An 18,846-nucleotide genomic window follows, 5' to 3' on the forward strand; every position below is an offset into this window, starting at 1 on the left:
CGAAAAATATTCTAAATGACATAAGTACTCATGTTTCCTGCCTTAATCAGTTTTACAATATTTACGAAATCTAACGATTTACGCTGTGTTCTGGTCAATGTACTTACATTTAAGAAAAATTTATCTTCATTGTAAAATTAAAATACAAAGAAATTTTGACGCCGGTTGGACAAAAATTGACCGAGATCCGGAATTTCGTATATAAGATATCTGACATCATTTTCAAGGGTCTAAATATTATTGCCTGGAAGGGTTAATCAATAAACATTAACGTTAAAATAATTCGAAGGTTGATTTTTCTTTCTTTCTTCTGATTTATTGCATTCAGTGATGTTCTTTTGTTATTTGCTAGCGTGTAGCAGTCTTTAGTTTATAATTTAATACAATTGCTATGCCGAAAGAGTTTTCACACAATAATTTATAAATTTTTAAATTCTAAAAGCACGGTAATAGGATTATAACTTGATTTAACTTGTTAATAAAATTATAACTTATTGAAAACTTATAACTTCAATGCAGTAATTATGCAAAAATTGACTAAATTAGAACTGTTATTAATTTATGCAAATAAGGTTACGAGTTGCCTATGTGCCAGTGCGGAAGACTGTCAGTGCTTTTTAGACTATGAACTCTATAAGATTAAAAATAGACGAAAGTCTTCTCATGTGGTTTGGTGGTAGGAGAGAGGCGTAAGAAACCCTCTGAGCACTAAACCTCGTAAAGACGTTTAAGAACTCGGTTTATAGTAGCATATTTAGCTCCTACTTCTGATTGTTAGTTTCATCATTTCCTTATGGAATTCATTTCAAAATTGTACCGATGAGGGCAAGCATTTGAGAAACAATAATTTAAGAGCAATTTATCGGGATTAGTTCACCATTTGCATCTTAGTGCAATCGCTAAATATTTGAGATAGGTTCCGCTCAAGACTTTCTTAACAAAATTATAAAAATGATTCTGGAAACATTTTACAACCATTTTTTCCCACTCTCCTTATAATTCAGTTATAGACAAGCGGAAAAACTCAAAATTGACTAACATGTTACCTAGTGTGTTGCAGAAAAGGAATTATGTATTAGACACCGCATTCTGCCATCAAGTTGCAATCATTAAATGAATTAAGACAGAGATGTTGTTACAGGATCTCTACACACATTTTGCAGAAAACTTCAAAACTCAGCTCAGATGTTCTATTCATTGCAATTTCATTAAAAACGTGTTAGAATTTACAATATCAGAATCCTGATTATCTAAAATATATGTAATATTTTATTAAGACTAATGATATTAATCTTCTTAAATATTTGAAAATTACTTACTCAACAAAGTCATAAAAAGAATCGAAGATCAGTTTTAAATATCATTCATTTTATAAATGATGCCTTACGCACCATCATTATAGAATTATATTTACTTTTGTAACGATACATCAGTTCATAATTAATAAAATATTAATTAAAACAGTATGTGTTACAGCGCTCAGGTATTCGCTATCCAAAATAATGGCATAACTTATTTATGAGATATATTTATGTCAATTTTGCATTTTTGTGGTTTTCAAAGTATGGGCCTTTTTCCATGCGAGCTATTTTCCTTGTGGGTATCTTTTTGTCGGCATTCAAGACAAATGGCCTTTTATATGAGACTTTATTCGTAGGAACTTGTTTTGTGCGAATAAAGGTACTAGATATGGTATTAAAATCGGGTTTTGTATCAAGAAAATGTAATTTTTCGCATACACCTGATATATTCTAACACATTTCAAATTATTTTTAGCATTGAACGACCAAACTTACATTTAAACTGAATTAAGTAGATATGAAATATATTTTACCTGTGATATGTGAAGTATTGAAGTGAACGGCTTTGGAAAATATAGCAAAACCATTCGTGTAACTCGCAATTTCATTTCTATTCCCAAATGCAGTATCTGATGCTGAGTCGCAACCAGGCTGATGTTCACCTCCATTTGGATAAAAGTCTACATGCCCAATAGGCTGTTTTAACCCATACCCTAATAAAAAAAATAATAAAAGTAAATTTGTTTTTCAACAATGAAATTTCTAAGCATCGTTTTACATTTAAATGTTTTCGCAAAATACTTGAAAAACTTTACTTCAGCTTATAAATTATATATTCTTGATCCTAGTGACGTGTACTACATTTATAAATAATTCAAAAGGATTGAATCAGCTAACTACATCCAAATAAATCCCCCGTAAATCCTGAAGATATGCTGTTAATTTAAAATCGAAATCTCAGAAACTATAGCACCTTTTTAAATTTTTGCAGCTAATTATGTAACATCATTATTTTTTTTTAATTTTCTTTGTAAAAACATGATTAATAAAGTTGTGCAATTCATTCTTGACAAAGATTCGACACTGTTGCAAGGATCTGTCAGAAATGTTTCTCTCTTACTGTAACGGATTACGGCATACAAGAATTTATTCACATTATAAGGCATTTTCTCCCTCCTCATTGCACGCCTTCGTGGCGTAATGATAGCATTTTCCTCGCGTATTCGAGAAGTCCAGGTTTGAGTCCCAGCGAGGATATTAAACATTTCTCACGTCTCCTGCTTCAAAGTAACCTAATGACTCTAAAACATAATTATTCTTATTTACTTTATAAAACTTGAGTGATTAAAAGATTAAAATGGGTAATGATAATTAATTTATTTATAAGAGATTATATGCGATAATAATCGAAAGCAAAAAATTTTTCAATATTAAATTTTAAAAAAATCTAAATTTGTTTCCACAATAAAAAACTGGCTTCCAAGTGCTCACGTTCGGCGTTTTATTCCACACTGCGTAGCTCTAGGCCAATCTGTCTCTGGGACGAAATTTACACATTCATAGTTTCTTCGTCTTATAATAATAAAGATCTCAATAATAATATAATTTTTTGTCTGCTAAATTACGACAAGGCACAAAACAACTAGAGAAGAGATGCCTTTTTGAGGTACATTTTAAAGAACACTGAAATGGATTCACGTTATATGTACTAGATAAAACTACGAAAACGCTTATAGTCAGGTTATTCGCTGTGTTTGCAGACTCGGGCGTAACAATAAGTCTTCAGTGGTTTTAACCATTAACGCATTGTGGGGATAAATGTGTAACACTTTAATAGAGACACCTAATACTTTATTTAAATATCTGAGAATTATACGCTAGATATTTTCAGAGAAAATATACATTATTACAAAATTGGCAATTCCTTTTGATCAAATCATTTTGAGATACCGTAATGTCTTTATGATTCCAGACAGGATGTGATAATGCGGTTCTTTTATCACTTGAAATTCACATGAAGATTTCTTAATATATTCCCATTAGACTGAAAGAAAAGAAGCTGTAGGATTTACATGCGTAATACCTTTAATATATCTTAACGTTTAATATTTTTACCTACGTGCCGCTTGGTCTGGCAAACTTATCTTTCAAATTATATGTAATGGTTTAACCCTAGATTAAGTATACATGTTACAAGTTAGGTATAAATTATATGTAATGGTTTAACCCTAGATTAAGTATACATGTTATAAGTTAGGTATAAATTAGGTATACATTCACAGTATACATAAACAGATTCAGACTTTGGAATATTACATTCCTTTGGAATACTTTAGACTTTGGAATACCAAGACAGAACGGAAACACGCCTCAAATGAATCATAAAGGTGAAGCAACAACCTGTGTGGATTTTTAGCATAGAAACTCTACCGATTTCCAGGGCGAAGAAAGTCCCTTTTCATCAGGAGCAAAGAAATCTGCAATTGAAATCCAAGTTAAGAACATATTGATACCCTAAGGAAGGCGACAGAGACGAGAGAGTTGTACCATCTGTTGCCAATTACTTGGTTTTCCAGTTGTAGATTTCTTTGCTCCTGATGAAAAGGGACTTTGTTCACCTTCGAAATAAATAAAATTTCTATGCTAACATTTTACGCCTAACGCAGGCTGTTACTTTGTTACTTCACTTTTATGACTTGTGAAACCTTATTGGACTAAAAGTAAAAAGAACATTACTACTGATAATATTTGTACTTCATTTATTCTTATGAATAAACTGAAGTAAAAGAATAAAACAAAACGCATACATTCACAACCTAGGAGCCAAAATAAAACATTCAAAGCAAAAAATTTCTGATGCTTTAAAATATTTCGATAACCCGCTTTATTTGGCGTCTGCTCTTAAGCCCAATGTTTGCATTTGGACAGTGAATCAGTGCAAGAAGAATAAAATGATGTTATTCTTAACATTCACTAACTTTACGGAACTATTAACATTACAGATAATGCCTAGAAACCAACCAAAAACGTGGCAATTCATAGCTCCACAAGGTATGGCACTGACATCCTAACCCAGTTAGGTAGGAAATGTTCAATCAAAACGTGAAATCTAGACGATCAATGCATGTGTTTTATAACATTACAGATAATGCCTAGAAACCTGCCAAAAATGTGGCAATTCATAGATCCACAAGGTATGGTACTGACATCGTAAACCAATTAGGTAGGAAATGTTCAGAAAAAACGTGAAATCAATGGATGTGTTTTATAATATTTTAGATTTCTCTCTGATCAATGCTTTGATTTTGAACAAGGAAGCTAGGGTAAACACATTCTCTAGCTGGGATTAGAGAGATTAGCCATCTTAAATTGTAGGAACGTTTACTGCAAATTTCCGAAAAGCTTTGAATGGCAACTAAATGCATTTATTATTTGTTCTACAAGCTTTCAGTTAGAAACCAAAATTTAATTTTTCTTTAAGATGACAAACTGTAAAATACGACATAAATAGAAGTATGTCTATATGTTACAAACGAAAAAAGTCATTTTAGGGAAAAACGTAAAACAATAAGCAGCAGAAAATGTAATTTGCGTTGATAGAAGTATGTGAAAGCAAAAATGTCACTTATTGGAGCTTGATCAATGAAAACCAGAAAGCTGAATATATCTTTCCTCTCAGTACCAAATATTAAAACGTTTTTAAGATCAGAATACGAAAAATTCATAAACATATATTACATTAAGATATGGTTTTATGTTCGCAGTGAGAAATAAATCTGAGTTTAAAATATTAGGTCATTGTTTAACCTGTCACAATGATAGTTTAATAATGGAAAGAACTGCGTTTTTTAAAGGTTTATAATTATAACGCAAAATTTTATGCAATTTAGTGTTTATTATTCTAAAACATGTGAAATAAATTTATAAATAATTACTTAGATATAATATTAAAAAATAAAATAAAATTATAAACTATGAAGATGAACGTATTACATTGTCTAAATGTCAAATGTAAATTAAACATCATTCTACAACAGATGTTAAAAGATCTAATAACTAGCAGTTTTCTAGGAGAAATATTCTGTTCACGTAACGTTAACGGGACTAAAAACACATTTCAGATATGTATGCTTTCTAATGTCAAAATTTCAATTTTTGGTAGCAAATTAACAACCAGTTTAATTTTATTTCGCTTAGAGAAAAAGGGGTTCAGATTCTTGGAAATACATATATTCTCTAAGACAAGGCAAACACGTAGAAACAAGACCAATATGTGTAACCGTTATTAATTTTATTGCAAGTTTTGGACTTAAAAACTTTCAGTAGCTCAAGAGTCATAGGACTGCCGACACATCCCTGATAGGACAATGCCAGTCTTCTGTCATCCCATCCTCACCCGCCAGTGTGATTTCAGAGACAATGCGTCTCATTGCTTTCTTATTTTGACTATATTTTATCTTAAGGTACACACCTTTATGGTGGACCAATTTGATGAGCCTTTATGTATGAGGCCCATCGTGATTAATTGCCCCTGTAAACCAGAATATGTAACCAAAGTATCAAGATACATCTGCAGTATTTAGAATCTGGATAAGCAGTTTTATAATACAGTCAAAAGTCGTTAATCCGGACTCGTCGGGACTTCGGCGATTCCAGATTATAGATCATCAGTTTAAATCTCGTAAGATGGCATGCAGAAATTCTAAAATTAAAAATATGAAACCGTAATTTATGAAATAAAGAACAATTATGATCTAAAGGGTATCAAAATTTGCAAAAAAAAAAAGCTTAATATTTATTTGTTTACTTTATTAAACATTTCTTTCAATGTAAGTTGTTTAAGTTTTGCTTCGTTTCATGTGATAATACTTTCTCTTTAATTCTATTAAACAGACATAATATCTTGTTCAGTTACAAAGTTCCGCGGTTCAAGTCCTATAATTGCTGTGTCAAGAACACCGACTAAATTGTCAATCGAAATTTTTTTGTTTTCAATAACCTCTGTCACTTTTCTTCGCTATCGGAAGCGAATTATAATGACGAGGAACTTGTTTTAAATCATATCAAAGACGGAGCATATCGAGATGAAATACTACATTTGGTAAGGAATTATAAGCCAAATAAAATAAAAAATCTGCGCTGAAGATAAGGATAGTGCTGACAAATCAACTTCCAATTCATTAGGCGCCCGCCGCCGAGCAGCGTGAAATTGATAAACAGATTTCGGATTTCAAAACATACTTTCGCTTTAGATCCTTTACATATTAACAAATATATATTGGAAATTCTATTTGATATAATCGAAAGTTTAAGCTTACTTTTATAAAATTGCTCTTACAGTCTGCAAAAAATAATAAGCCGGATGCAATTCGAAAATTAAGGAACAACGCAATCATCAACATTAACTGAAATAGATAATTAGATAATTTTAGCTTATACGTCCATTATACATAAAATGCGCACGCGAAAACGTATTCTGCACTTGCGCACACTCATATGCGCAGTCGTAAAAGGTCTTACGCGCACGCGTGAACGCCTCTACGCATGTGTCAACGTGGCGCATGCGCAGAAAGTTTTTAGTTTTGATGTCCGGATTATAGATCATTCCGAATTATGGGTGTCCGAATTAACGACTTTTGACTGTATTTGACAAAGAAAGATAAATCAGCATACCTGATAAGCTTTCTCCATCCATGTTGGTATGTATAACATCAACAAATTTAGCATCACCTTTATCTAATCTCACCACTTTATGTACGCCGTTGAAATAGGGACCTGCTGGATCTAAACCTAGGAACCAATTATATACATATATAAAAAAGGGAAGTCCATATATATATATATACATATATAAAAAAGGGAAGTCCATATATATATATATATATATATATATATATATATATATATATATATATATATAAAAGGGAAGTCCATATATATGTTTGTGTGTGTCTGTAATGATGTAAGCAGGGATGAAATGATGTAAAAATATCTATGGCGTAGATATTGATTAATAATGAAGAGCAAACTTGACAGCCGAAGCAGTTTAAATATTCACTTTTATTTCAATTTTCATTGAGAATACAATCCCCCTCTCACTCGTGCCTATTTTCTAAATATTTAACTCTTGATAGAACTGTCAGAGAAGTAGCACGGAAGCGTGTTAGTGATAACAGAGGTAGAAGCAAACTGCATAGTTATCCAATACGGGAGCTCACCAGGAAAAAGGTTTCATTTTCCCGAAATATCGAGTTGAACTTGCTGTGTCATTAGTTTTATGTAAGTACAGTAGAAGTCCGATAATCCGGCACGTTCGGGACCGGCTCGGTGCCGGACTACCGAAAATTCCGGTCTATCGGGCGGTAATTATAAGAACAATTAGGTTAATAATTAAACTAAAAATACAGTATGCAAATACATACAACAAAGTTTATTTTACATTTCATATAATGTATGTACACATACTGTAAAACATATTTTACTTAGATTTAAAAAAGTCACGAATGTCTTTTTGTTTTCTTGACTTTTGGCGTTTAGTATAAAATTTATTTCTAATGATATGGAAATCAATAATTTCTGAAGCACTGTAGCTAGTACTAGCCTCGGCAAAAGAGATAAACTTATTTAGTGATTCTGCAGCTTCTGCCCAGCTGATTGTTTCCTTTTCTTCCGTTTCGGCATTTGAGTCATTTTCTTCAAGATTTTGAGTAGGCTGAGGGTTTACTACAATGTTGATAATATCCTCATCGGTTAGTTCTTGTTCAACAGGCTCATTCTCGTCGATTAAAAGCCACTCCTCTACCTCATCTTCAGGCAGGTTTTTCAAGGGATTGTCAGTACTTCTAACGACATCCAAAACTTTGGTCAGAGCGTCTTGATGGTTTTCTTCCTCATCAGTCTGTAGAGTTAGGTCAGATGCAGGGTTTGCAGCTGGCCAAAGTTTTCTCCAGCCTTTTTGGAGTGTTGTATTTTTTACCAAGACTGGTTCCATGACTGTGCAATAGCATAGACGGCATCTTTTACTGTAAACGTTTTTTGAAAATCAGTCACGTCACAGTCGGCATTTAACAGGCCTTGAATAAAAGACCTTCTATAAAAGCATTTAAAATTTTGAATAACCCCTTGGTCCATGGGTTGAATCAAAGATGTTACGTTAGGTGGGAGCAGAGTAGCAACAATATTTCCAGAAACTAACTCATCTACTGGCGGATGGGCTTTGCAATTGTCCAAAAGAAGGATGGCTTTAGTATATTCTGGTAGACCAAGGCTTTTGAAGGATTCCTTGACCTCAGGCACAAAGTGGTGAAAAAAACCAGTCTTTAAAGAGGGCGGCAGTTATCCACGCATTTGATTGAGCATCGTATTGGACAGGCAAGTGTATAACATTCTTAAAAGCCCTGGGTTTTGCAGATTTACCTATCACAAAAGGGGTCACTCGGTGGTTTCCAGACGCATTAGCACATAGCAAAATGGTTAATCTGTCTTTGTTTTTTTTAAACCCTTGGCTGCTTTTTCTCCTCCCCCAGCTAGTGTAGATGTTGGTAAACATCGCCACAATAGCCCTGTTTCATCAGCATTGTAAATATGTTCAGGTGTTAAATCATTATCAGCCACGATTTTCTCAAACTCGTCTTTGTATTTTTCTGCAGAGTTTTGGTTTGCTGAAAGGGTTTCTCCAGTTACATCAAGTCTTCGAATTCCATGCCGAAACTTAAAGTTTCTGAGCCAACCATCAGAATAATTACATTCACTTTCAGCAACTCCTAAATCTTGGCCAAATTTCTTTGCCTTTTCAACAATCATTGGCCCTGTTACCGGCTTTCCTTCAGAACGTACTGCACTAAACCATTTGAACAATACACTATCTAGCTGTTCCAGTTTTGGTTTTTTTAATGTTTGTCTAGGAGCTAATTTTTCAGTTGTTACCGATTTAGAAGCAAACTTCATTAGTTCATCTTTTTGTTTTTTAATGTCATAAATAGTTGATGAGCCAATATAAAACTCATTCATTAAAACATTTCTGTTCTCGCCTTTTTCTAGCCGTTTGATGATTTCTAGTTTCTGATTGAGATCAGTGTTACGTGTTTTCGTTTCTCTCCTTTTGAACTCGAAGGCTTAGGTTTTGAAAACATGGTCACTGTACAGTTAGAACGAAAATCACTTTTTTTATAAACAGTTTCAAAAGTTACGTTTACTGCGATGTGAAAGGACACAAAACAACAGCGCACAAAAAAAAATGGCAAAGACGCTTCGTGATTGATTAACGGAGCTGCACTGCACCTGAATTTGTTGTGACAGCTGAGACTAGCCGGCCGCTAATTGTTTCCGAACAATACCGAGCGCTTCCGGATGATCTCGAACTACCCCGAAAACTTCCGAATAGTTCTCGAGCGGTTTTATTTGCTTTAAAGGCACACTTTTGGAGAAAACCAAACTTTTTACAATTTTCCGGAGCGATGCCGGACTATCGGGCATTCCGGACTGTTGGATGCCGGACTAATGGACTTCTACTGTAATATGATATGGAAAAGAAGCTTATTAGACACGTTTTACCGAATTTAAAATTGAAATTAATGTATTAATACAAAATATACTAGTAAAGTAACAGATGATTTGAATTTAAAATTTATTCAGTGGACGCAATCCGTTAGAGAAATTTAATTTCTTTTTGTTTCATTTGGCATAAGAAGTTTTACTAGTTGATGTTGCATCTTTCTTTAACAGTCTGGCACTGCATCGGAAAGGAGTTCAAAAGCTTCGGGGGAACTTTTATAATTACATAATTTAGAATGGTTCATCAGCTAATTTTGGACAACAGAAACGGAGTGGTTTTCAAAAGGAACGGGATTTAATTGATATTTCAAAAGGGGTTCGGTTCTGATGTACCTCCTCTTGATAACGTTATATCAGATTTTATTGCATTCATTCTTCATTATGTAATTATTTTTTGTGGTTTGTATTTTTTGAATTTTGAGTCTTTCACATTTCTTTAATTCTTCTGACTTTTGGTTAATTTACACATCTACAGGGAATTTTGAGATTTTCTGGCATTGTATTTCACTTCTTTTCGGTCTTTGTGGAATTGGTTCTAAATTTATTACTCTTTATCTATATATATATGTACATACACACACACAGTATATATACAGTACATATATATATATATATATATATACCTGATAACTCAATACCTGATAATAATATACCTGATTAACTACTTTGTGTTCCAAACTGTTTTTAACATACCTTATCAAATACATCCCCTTTATAGAATACGAAAACAATTTTATGTTTTGAGTTTGAGATCATTTCGGACGACTCAGTTATTGGGGTTTATCCGGTAGTAAAGTCCGTTTATTCCTACCCTTTATACCGCCAAAACAAATTATAATTTAATAAATGCCTTCTTTTGAAGAAAATATTATCTAAGCATGTTATTTCCTACTTGCAAATTTGTTTATAATTCGTATTTGTAGAACGCACCTCTCATGAGAATTTTTAGATTATCGGATGCAATACCACCGTTGCAAGAGATTAGAAAATTTTGCTCTTAATGGACATAATGGAATTTCTCTTTATTTTTCGCTTTACAAAGCAGCGTTTTTTCCATTCGTAAAAAGTTGAATTTTTTTAAAAATAAGCTATCGGACTTCAGTTGCTACTACACCTTCAGCTCTACCTCTTCCTCTGATGTGTAATAGCTTCCCACATATTCTAACCCATCTCCGCACACGCATATATGCATGAGAATGCACCATGAAGTGAGATGCACCATGAAGTGCGTTTTATAACTGCATTTTACTGTCAGGTGGGTTACAGCCGAAAGGGTTCGCCTACGCCTACGCCTACAGCCTACGCCTACAGGGGTTCGATGATCAAGATTGGCTCATAAATAAGTAGATAATAGTTGCATGGTCAGAAGAATTACAATTTCGCATTCATCAGGTTGATGGTCGTGTCAGGGTACGTCGTCTCCCAACGAACAGTTGCTTACTTCTGTGCAGCAGGTCATACACAGGCGGATTATGCTTTGGGGACGTCCTCATGGAGCGGCTGTGGGACCCTTAATTGTGATGGAACAGACCATGAAACCTAAGGAATATCTGACCATAGTTGCGGATCAGTTGTACCCTTATATGACGTCTGTCTTCCCGACTAGAAATGAAATCTTCCAGCAGGACAAAGCCCCATGTCAGAAAGTTCGAATAGTGTTGAAGTGGTTCGACGAGCATAAGAATAAATTCCAATTAATGTCCTGGCCACTTAACTCGGTGTCCGCCGATAACATCGCAGCAAAAACATCGCGGACGAAAACGTCGCGGAGAAAACAACGCAATGCGAAAACGTCGTGCTACATCGTGGGAGAAAACATCGCAGTTCTAAAACATCGTGGCACAAAACATCGTCGACGAAAATAAAGCGGTTCAAAAACTTCGCAGTTTAAAAACATCGTCGTCGAAAATATCGTGGTAAAAAATAAAGTATCTACAAATCATCGCATGACGATAACATCGCAGACATGCTTTTCTCAAATTTTAATAATTATAAATGGATATTCCCATAATGATTTGGGAGGGCAAGATGTAAAGAAGGATAATTTTTACCTTCACATTTTTTTATTAACTAATAAATTTTTGCTGAAAAAATAAGAAGGAAACATAAGCATAGAAAATTAAATGCACTTATAGATTATACTTCTCATGAAACATTACCAGTGAAAACTTTATAAAAAATGATTTGCTAATGGTCTTTGTTAGTTAACTATGTCAGTTTAAAATTCCATTAAGTGCTATAAGTTGCATTAATTTTCTATGCTTAAGTTTCCTTCTTATTTTCTCAGAAAAAAAAATTATTAGTTAATAAAAAATATGAAAGTAAAAATGCCATGCTAAAGCCTGAATAAAGCATGTCTGCGATGTTATCGTCATGCGATGATTTGTAGATACTTTATTTTGTACCACGATATTTTCGACGACGATGTTTTTAAACTGCGAAGTTTTTGAACCGCTTTATTTTCGACGACGATGATTTGTACCACGATGGTTTAGAACTGCGATGTCTTCTCTTTGCGATGTTTTCTCCCACGATGTTTTGTAGCACGACGTTTTCGCCTTGCGTTGTTTTCTCCGCGACGTTTTCGTCCGCGATGTTTTTGCCGCGATGTTTTCGGCTGTAACCCTTAACTCGCTGGATCGTAAGCCGGTAGAGCACATTTGGGATGTCATGGAGCAGCAACTTAGAACTCAGACACCAACATGTCGAAATATCTTGACTTTGCGGGACTGCTGCTTAGACATTTGGTTCAGTCTGTCTCCAATCATCTAACAAGAACTTGTGACATCCATGCCAAGACGAGTTGCAGCTATTTTGAAGGCAACTCGCAACGCGTTATTGAGTAGGAGGTTACAATGGTTTGGCTCTTCAGTGTATAAGAATTCAGTGCGCTCTAAATTATACTAAATGCAAAGGGAATAAATAACCTCACTATAAAGATCAGTTTTCGATATGAACCAATGTATTAACATAAATCCCCAATTTTTTATTTGTCTCATTTTTGTCTATAATCACCTTTTAAACAAGTGTATGCTGCCACCAGGTGGCATCGTTATGTATTATTTTTAGAGAATTAATATAACGAGTATAAAAAGGAATATATGACAACACTTAACACTATATTGTAAATTCGAGCGATATGTTGTGTTTAAAAATTTTGTGATCGTTTAATCGTTTTTTTTTTTTTTTTTTTTTTTTTTTTTTTTTGTGAATCAAAAACTCTGTATAACCAATGAATACACTAAAGTCGGTGTGATATTTTCAAATTAAAGCACAGAAAAGAATGGCTACATAAACACGTTTAATAATCATTGCCCATTTTATGGTAGAATAAAATTACAAATAATAGTAGTACTTATGGTTGACACTGAGCCATAAATTTTATAAACAAATTAGATTTTATTAACGATAAAACGGAAGTGATGGTTTACTTAAAGCTAGTGCTATTCCTCCATTTTCACGTCTTAAGAAGGAACTGGCGGAAGGTCATATGCTGGCCACATGAATTTTTTGCATTATATTTTATAACAGTACACAACGAAATCATATAAAATTACATGTGCATGGGGTCCTTCTGGACGACACAGAGATTCGCAGAAGCTGACTGCTAGTTCGAAATATCAGAGTGCGATTTCGATTTGCGAGAATTGGATTGTTTGTGCATATCTTTTATTTCTTCTCGCGAATGCACAGGATTCTACCATTTTGTAATACCTAGTACTAGATATGTACTCAATAGTGAAAAGGTTAAAAGCCAGACGGGTTCGGCAACTCCTAATAATTTTTCCTCAACAAATAGCCCTAAGATTTAAAAATAAATGGATATGATATTTTTAAGCTGATGAAAGAGACTTCCGTGGTTACTCAGAATATGGTCAAACTATTTGGAATAGTCGCTGTGTATATCATACAAACTGAAATTAAAAGGAGTACATTACGAATAAAAAGGAAAATTTAATTTACCTGTAATTCTACCAACTAGCTTATTTTGTCTGTCCCGAAGCCACTTGCCAGCATATCCCGCTGCATGTGCACCAAGACCATGGCCGATGAGATGCACGTCACTTGGATAAAACTCCGAGATATTCTGAAATATCATTCACAATTATATCCATGATCACTTGGAAAATTGTTAGTCCTGCCTTAAAATCGCAAAGTAATAATATAATTAAATCACTTAGTTACGTATTTCTTTTTTAATTTTATTCCTGAGATTCGGATGGATTGACTGTTTGATGCTGTCGTAATTTTCTCTATCTATACCATCTCAACCTTTTAACTAACGGTTACCATCTAAGCAAAAATTGAAAACATTTAGTACCACCACTACATTTTACAATTTATTATTTTTAAATTTCTCTATAGAAATATTAAAAAGTATATATTTTACCGTTTGTACAACCTGTTGCCTATTTGTATTAAATTTTCTCACATTAAAAATATTAGATTAAAAATTAGTAACCATTTTAATTGTCAAAATTTAAGTTATAATAATTTAATTTTAAAATTTAATGGGAAATTTGGGCCTGTTTAAGAGGGATATTTTCCTTTACGTATGATCTTATTTCACTTAGTTTTAACCGGGAATTGCGATCTACTTTCAGGTTTATTCTGCATTTATGTTTCAAATATAACATGGAAGAAAATCCTTGTTCATACAAATAAATTGTACAAAAAGGTGATACAATTTTTTTCTGTATTTATTTTTCAAATATAACATGTAGAAAAATCCTTGTTTATACCAGCCAAATGTTAACAATTGTGTTATTTTTTAAATCTTCAGTTAGAGTTCGATCACAGAAAAATTTCTATCAATAGTTCTTTTTCTTCACGAGATAAAACTTCAGATACATTTGAACAAAATGGATTTCTAATACAATTTTCCTTTACATAATCCTCGGGAAAATAAGTGTTGAAATTAATTATAAATGAAAAACAATGATTTTTAAAGTCGGATGCTAATTCTTCTTTTATTTTCAAATTATTTTCTGTTAGGAAACTTTCTAAAAGTATTCAAAAGCTTAAAATATTATTATTCAATTATTTGATTATTAGCTCAAGTTTTTTTTATAATTGCATTTATTTTATCTCTAACGGTGAACAAATTAGCATTTTGCCCTTATAATCTTAAATTTAATCCATTTAACTTTCCAAAAACATCAGCTAAATATGCTAAACGCGCCAACCATAATTCACTAAATAAACATTTATGCAATACAAATTTTGAATTCTGATCGAATTTTAAAAAGACGATTTAAAATTTGCTTCTGGATAACCACTTTACTTCGTAATGTAACAAAAGTTTTAATATTCACTGCCGTTCTCTTGGCATAAAATCGTAAATATTCTTAAATTTTAATCTCGGCTTTTAATAAAATTGAAATTTTCACATCTTGGCTCGAAACGATTTCCATGTCTTCGAGGATTGTTTCGATTATTAAAGCTGTACGATGATTGGAGCAGTTAGTAAATTTAGTTTCAAGTGCGAATTTATTTATTTGAGAAATAATACTGGAATGGTTTCTCGTCAAAGCTCTACGGCAGTGCTCTTATTCAAAGAAATATCAGACATAAAACTGTCAAATTCTTTCAAAATTTCATTTTGCAAATACTCTATCATGAAGAGATTTCCAAAATAAATTCTCTTCGGCAATTCTGTTATCTTCTTCGAAACGTATGTAAACTAATAATTGAACAAAGTTCGTTATATCAGTACTTTCATACAACTGCAATGTGAAATATTCGCTGTGTTTTATTTTTTGAATAAGTGTCTCTTTTATGAAATTTGCCCCTTCATGAATTCTTTGACTTGTATCATTTGATAATGAATTATTATTAAGTTCATTAGCCTCTTTTTCATTGAAAAATATTAAAAGGATATCTTTAGCAGCTGATAATATTAGGTTTCCTCTAATATTGTAAGCCTGCTCAGTCTTGGCAATTCTTAGGCTTACTATGTGACTTGCTTCCAAAGCCTTTTTCACTTGAAGTAACAAAACCTTTCATTACCTGTTTGTTATTTTTGAACTCCGATAATTTGCTCATAAAATATTCTTCAGATTTGTCCTTTAAATTAGCATGTTTAGAATCAAGATGTCTTTTAAGAAACGATGGTTTAATACTTTGATTGGAAAACTGTTCACCCCAAACAGCACAGTTGAGGAAAAAACACTCCCTTTTTTATAATTAAGTATTCATTTTTCATCTCCATTCCAAGTAAATCCAAATGATAAATAACTTTCATTATAATATGTATAAATAATATTTTTTTTCTTTTCAATATTCTTAGTGCTAGAAGACTGTCCTGGATCCATGACCTGTGAACCATCAATTTTTCGCTTACTCAGTCCTAGCTATTTTTTCATTTTGAAAATCTAGGTTTTGTTTATTACTTTTTCACAAATATTTAAATGCAGAATTTATTACAATTTCTTTCAAAAACAAACGATGATATTCTCAAATCGCTTAGAAAAGTAAGGAATACAAAGCAAAAAGAAGACAATATACCTATTTCTAATGACAGAAAATCGACGTAAAAGAATTATTCTAATTGAAAATAGTGCAATTTGAGGCCAGAAATGAAGGCAACAAAAAATGTGAGTACGCTAATAAATCGATGAACTCTAAGATAATTAATGAGATACTACTATCTTTTTATAGGAACTTATTTTTATTTCCTATTAAATACCAACATCCATTTCTGCTACTTCTTTTAAAAACATTATTTATTAAATTTAATTTTGTGTTTATTTTAAATTTTGTTACATCTATGAATAAAAGAATATTTGGAAAATAAAAATGGATTATTTTGCTAAAGTCTTATAAGCGGCTATTGAACTTGAACAAAGCTCAGATCGCATAAATTACGAGTGTTAGAGAAAAAACATGATCTTGAGATATTTAATTTTTGAATTTAATACTTAAAAATACTTTGTTTCTTTGCATACCACCTATTTTTGTCTTGCGTACCACCAGCGGTACGCATGCCAGCGGTTGACAATTACTCATACCACTAATATGTGAATTTTATTTAGAAATTGCTCCATGAAGACATCTTTCGCTTGGAAAAATAGTCATAACCTATCTTGACATAAATAAATAATCTAATCCAACCTGAGGAAATGTCTTAATATAAGGGTATGTAATGTGATTACCGATATGGAAAGACATGTCATAAATATCATTTTATAAAAGAAAGACGTGTTATGAATACTTTTTTCTTCTAAAACGTAAGATGAAATAGGAATTGTTAAAATATCCACACAAATTAATGGGAAACTGTATATGTTAATTCATCCATTAATTTAATAAGCCTATTGTATGCGGTTTTTAGACTAAACCACATTAAAAATTATTAATTACCTTCCAAAAGTTCATTTTCGAATTCCTTATACACAAAACGGCTTGAGTGGAAAATCATCAGCATTTTTTAGCTTTTTGGAATCCAAGCAATGCAGTTCGTTAAATGTGGAGATAAAAAGCGATTGTGTAAAGCACGCTGATTTCCTTTCTTCCTCAGTATTTTCGCGGAAAACATTTTCCCAACAAAGTATTTTGCTTACTTTGAGAGATAAGGTTATTTTCTTATGGTAGCAGTTAGTAAATATAATGCGAGTTTTAAAAGTAGTCTCATTCGAGAGATGAACAATTTCCAGTTCACTCTTCAGAAATTGATGTTGTATTTAATAGGAAATAAAAATAAGTTCCTGTAAAAAGATAGTAGTATCTCATTAATTATTTTAGAGTTCATCGATTAATTAATCGTTATCACATTTTTTTGTTGCCTTCATTTCTGGGCTTATATTGCACTATTTTCAATTAGACTAATTCTCTTACATCGATAATCTGCCACTAGCAATATCTTCTTTTTGCTTTGTATTCCTCACTTTTCTAAGTGATTTGAGAATAGCGTCATCGAGTTACGTGTGAGAACACAATTTTCTCACTAATGGATTTAATCGTAAGTTTAATCTTTATCGAATAGTAACACGCGGGAATAAATTCTCACAAACTGGTTTTTCTCCCTTTTTTCGACGACAGCGGCAAACGGGAGAACAGGGTTTTGGCCCCGCTCTTCTCGTGATGGAGTTAATTTCCAAAGTGTGCTAATAGCTGATGCTTAAAAGAAAGATACATAGGACAAATAAAAGAATAATTTTGAGTATTCCTGTGTTTTTCTGAGATTACTTTTCTGCAAGTCTTGCTCATTACAGCATGGAAACTGAAGCACATTACGTGTATTTATGTGGAGTTCAAGTAGCTGTGGTTCACCCAATGCAAAAATACAATGGGCGGTGTGGAATTGGTTACAACGTGTGCATTTTGCAAAAACAAGCGACACGTCGTGAAGTGTGTAACATCAAGAGTTCAAGTGTGAAATGTTAGGTGATTCAAAAGGTGAATGGTGAAGGATTGCGACAGATTAACTCCAAAACATTTTCGAGCACGTGGCTGCGCAGCTAATTTATGGAGTCACTGTAGCAAGATTTGGCCGGACGTATAATGTTGTTACGTATAATGCTATCTAATCTGTGGACCATCAAACACTGGCCATTATCTTTTCAAATGACAGGCTAGAAAATTTCGAAAAGAGATATTTGAAACAGTCTTCTTCAACTGGGAAAACTTTAACAAATTGATTCATGAGATCCAGTTTTTATGCAGAGGTGGAAATATAATGTTCTGTTTGTCGACAAATGGCTGATATGGAATTTTTAGATCACAAATTTTCAGGTCAGTTTTGGGGGGCCAGTTCGAGTGCACCGAATACTTCCCACGAGTTCTGCTGTCCCGCATGCACACACAAAAAAGGAGGAGGCAGACCCTTTTAAGATCAACAAAGAATATTCTTTGTTGCATGCGAAATTGCAACAAATCAATGATTTTCTTTGCGCCTTCATATTTTGGAGAGTTCCAAATTATTCAAGTCATGTTGGTCAAGTCTCTTACGAACGTTACTATCCTTAGTTTCAAAATCTTTGACGTTGTGGTT

General features: G+C 32.9%; 1 protein-coding gene across 1 annotated transcript in view; it reads right to left on the reverse strand.

Annotated features, from left to right (window-relative positions):
• The window catches only part of LOC118181540 (pancreatic triacylglycerol lipase-like), a 45,128-nt gene that overhangs the window by 3,972 nt on the left and 22,310 nt on the right, over positions 1 to 18,846 (reverse strand). The window contains exons 4-6 of the mRNA XM_035350710.2: positions 13,818 to 13,941; positions 6,975 to 7,091; positions 1,835 to 2,014 (exon numbers count right to left, since the gene is read on the reverse strand). Of these exons, the coding sequence (XP_035206601.1) occupies positions 1,835 to 2,014; positions 6,975 to 7,091; positions 13,818 to 13,941 (421 nt within the window). The remainder of the gene's footprint in view (positions 1 to 1,834; positions 2,015 to 6,974; positions 7,092 to 13,817; positions 13,942 to 18,846) is intronic.

The sequence above is a fragment of the Stegodyphus dumicola genome, chromosome 2, assembly GCF_044657685.1.
Source record: "Stegodyphus dumicola isolate Sdum_Otavi_A_Nest chromosome 2, ASM4465768v1".
In the NCBI taxonomy this organism is placed as follows: domain Eukaryota; kingdom Metazoa; phylum Arthropoda; class Arachnida; order Araneae; family Eresidae; genus Stegodyphus; species Stegodyphus dumicola.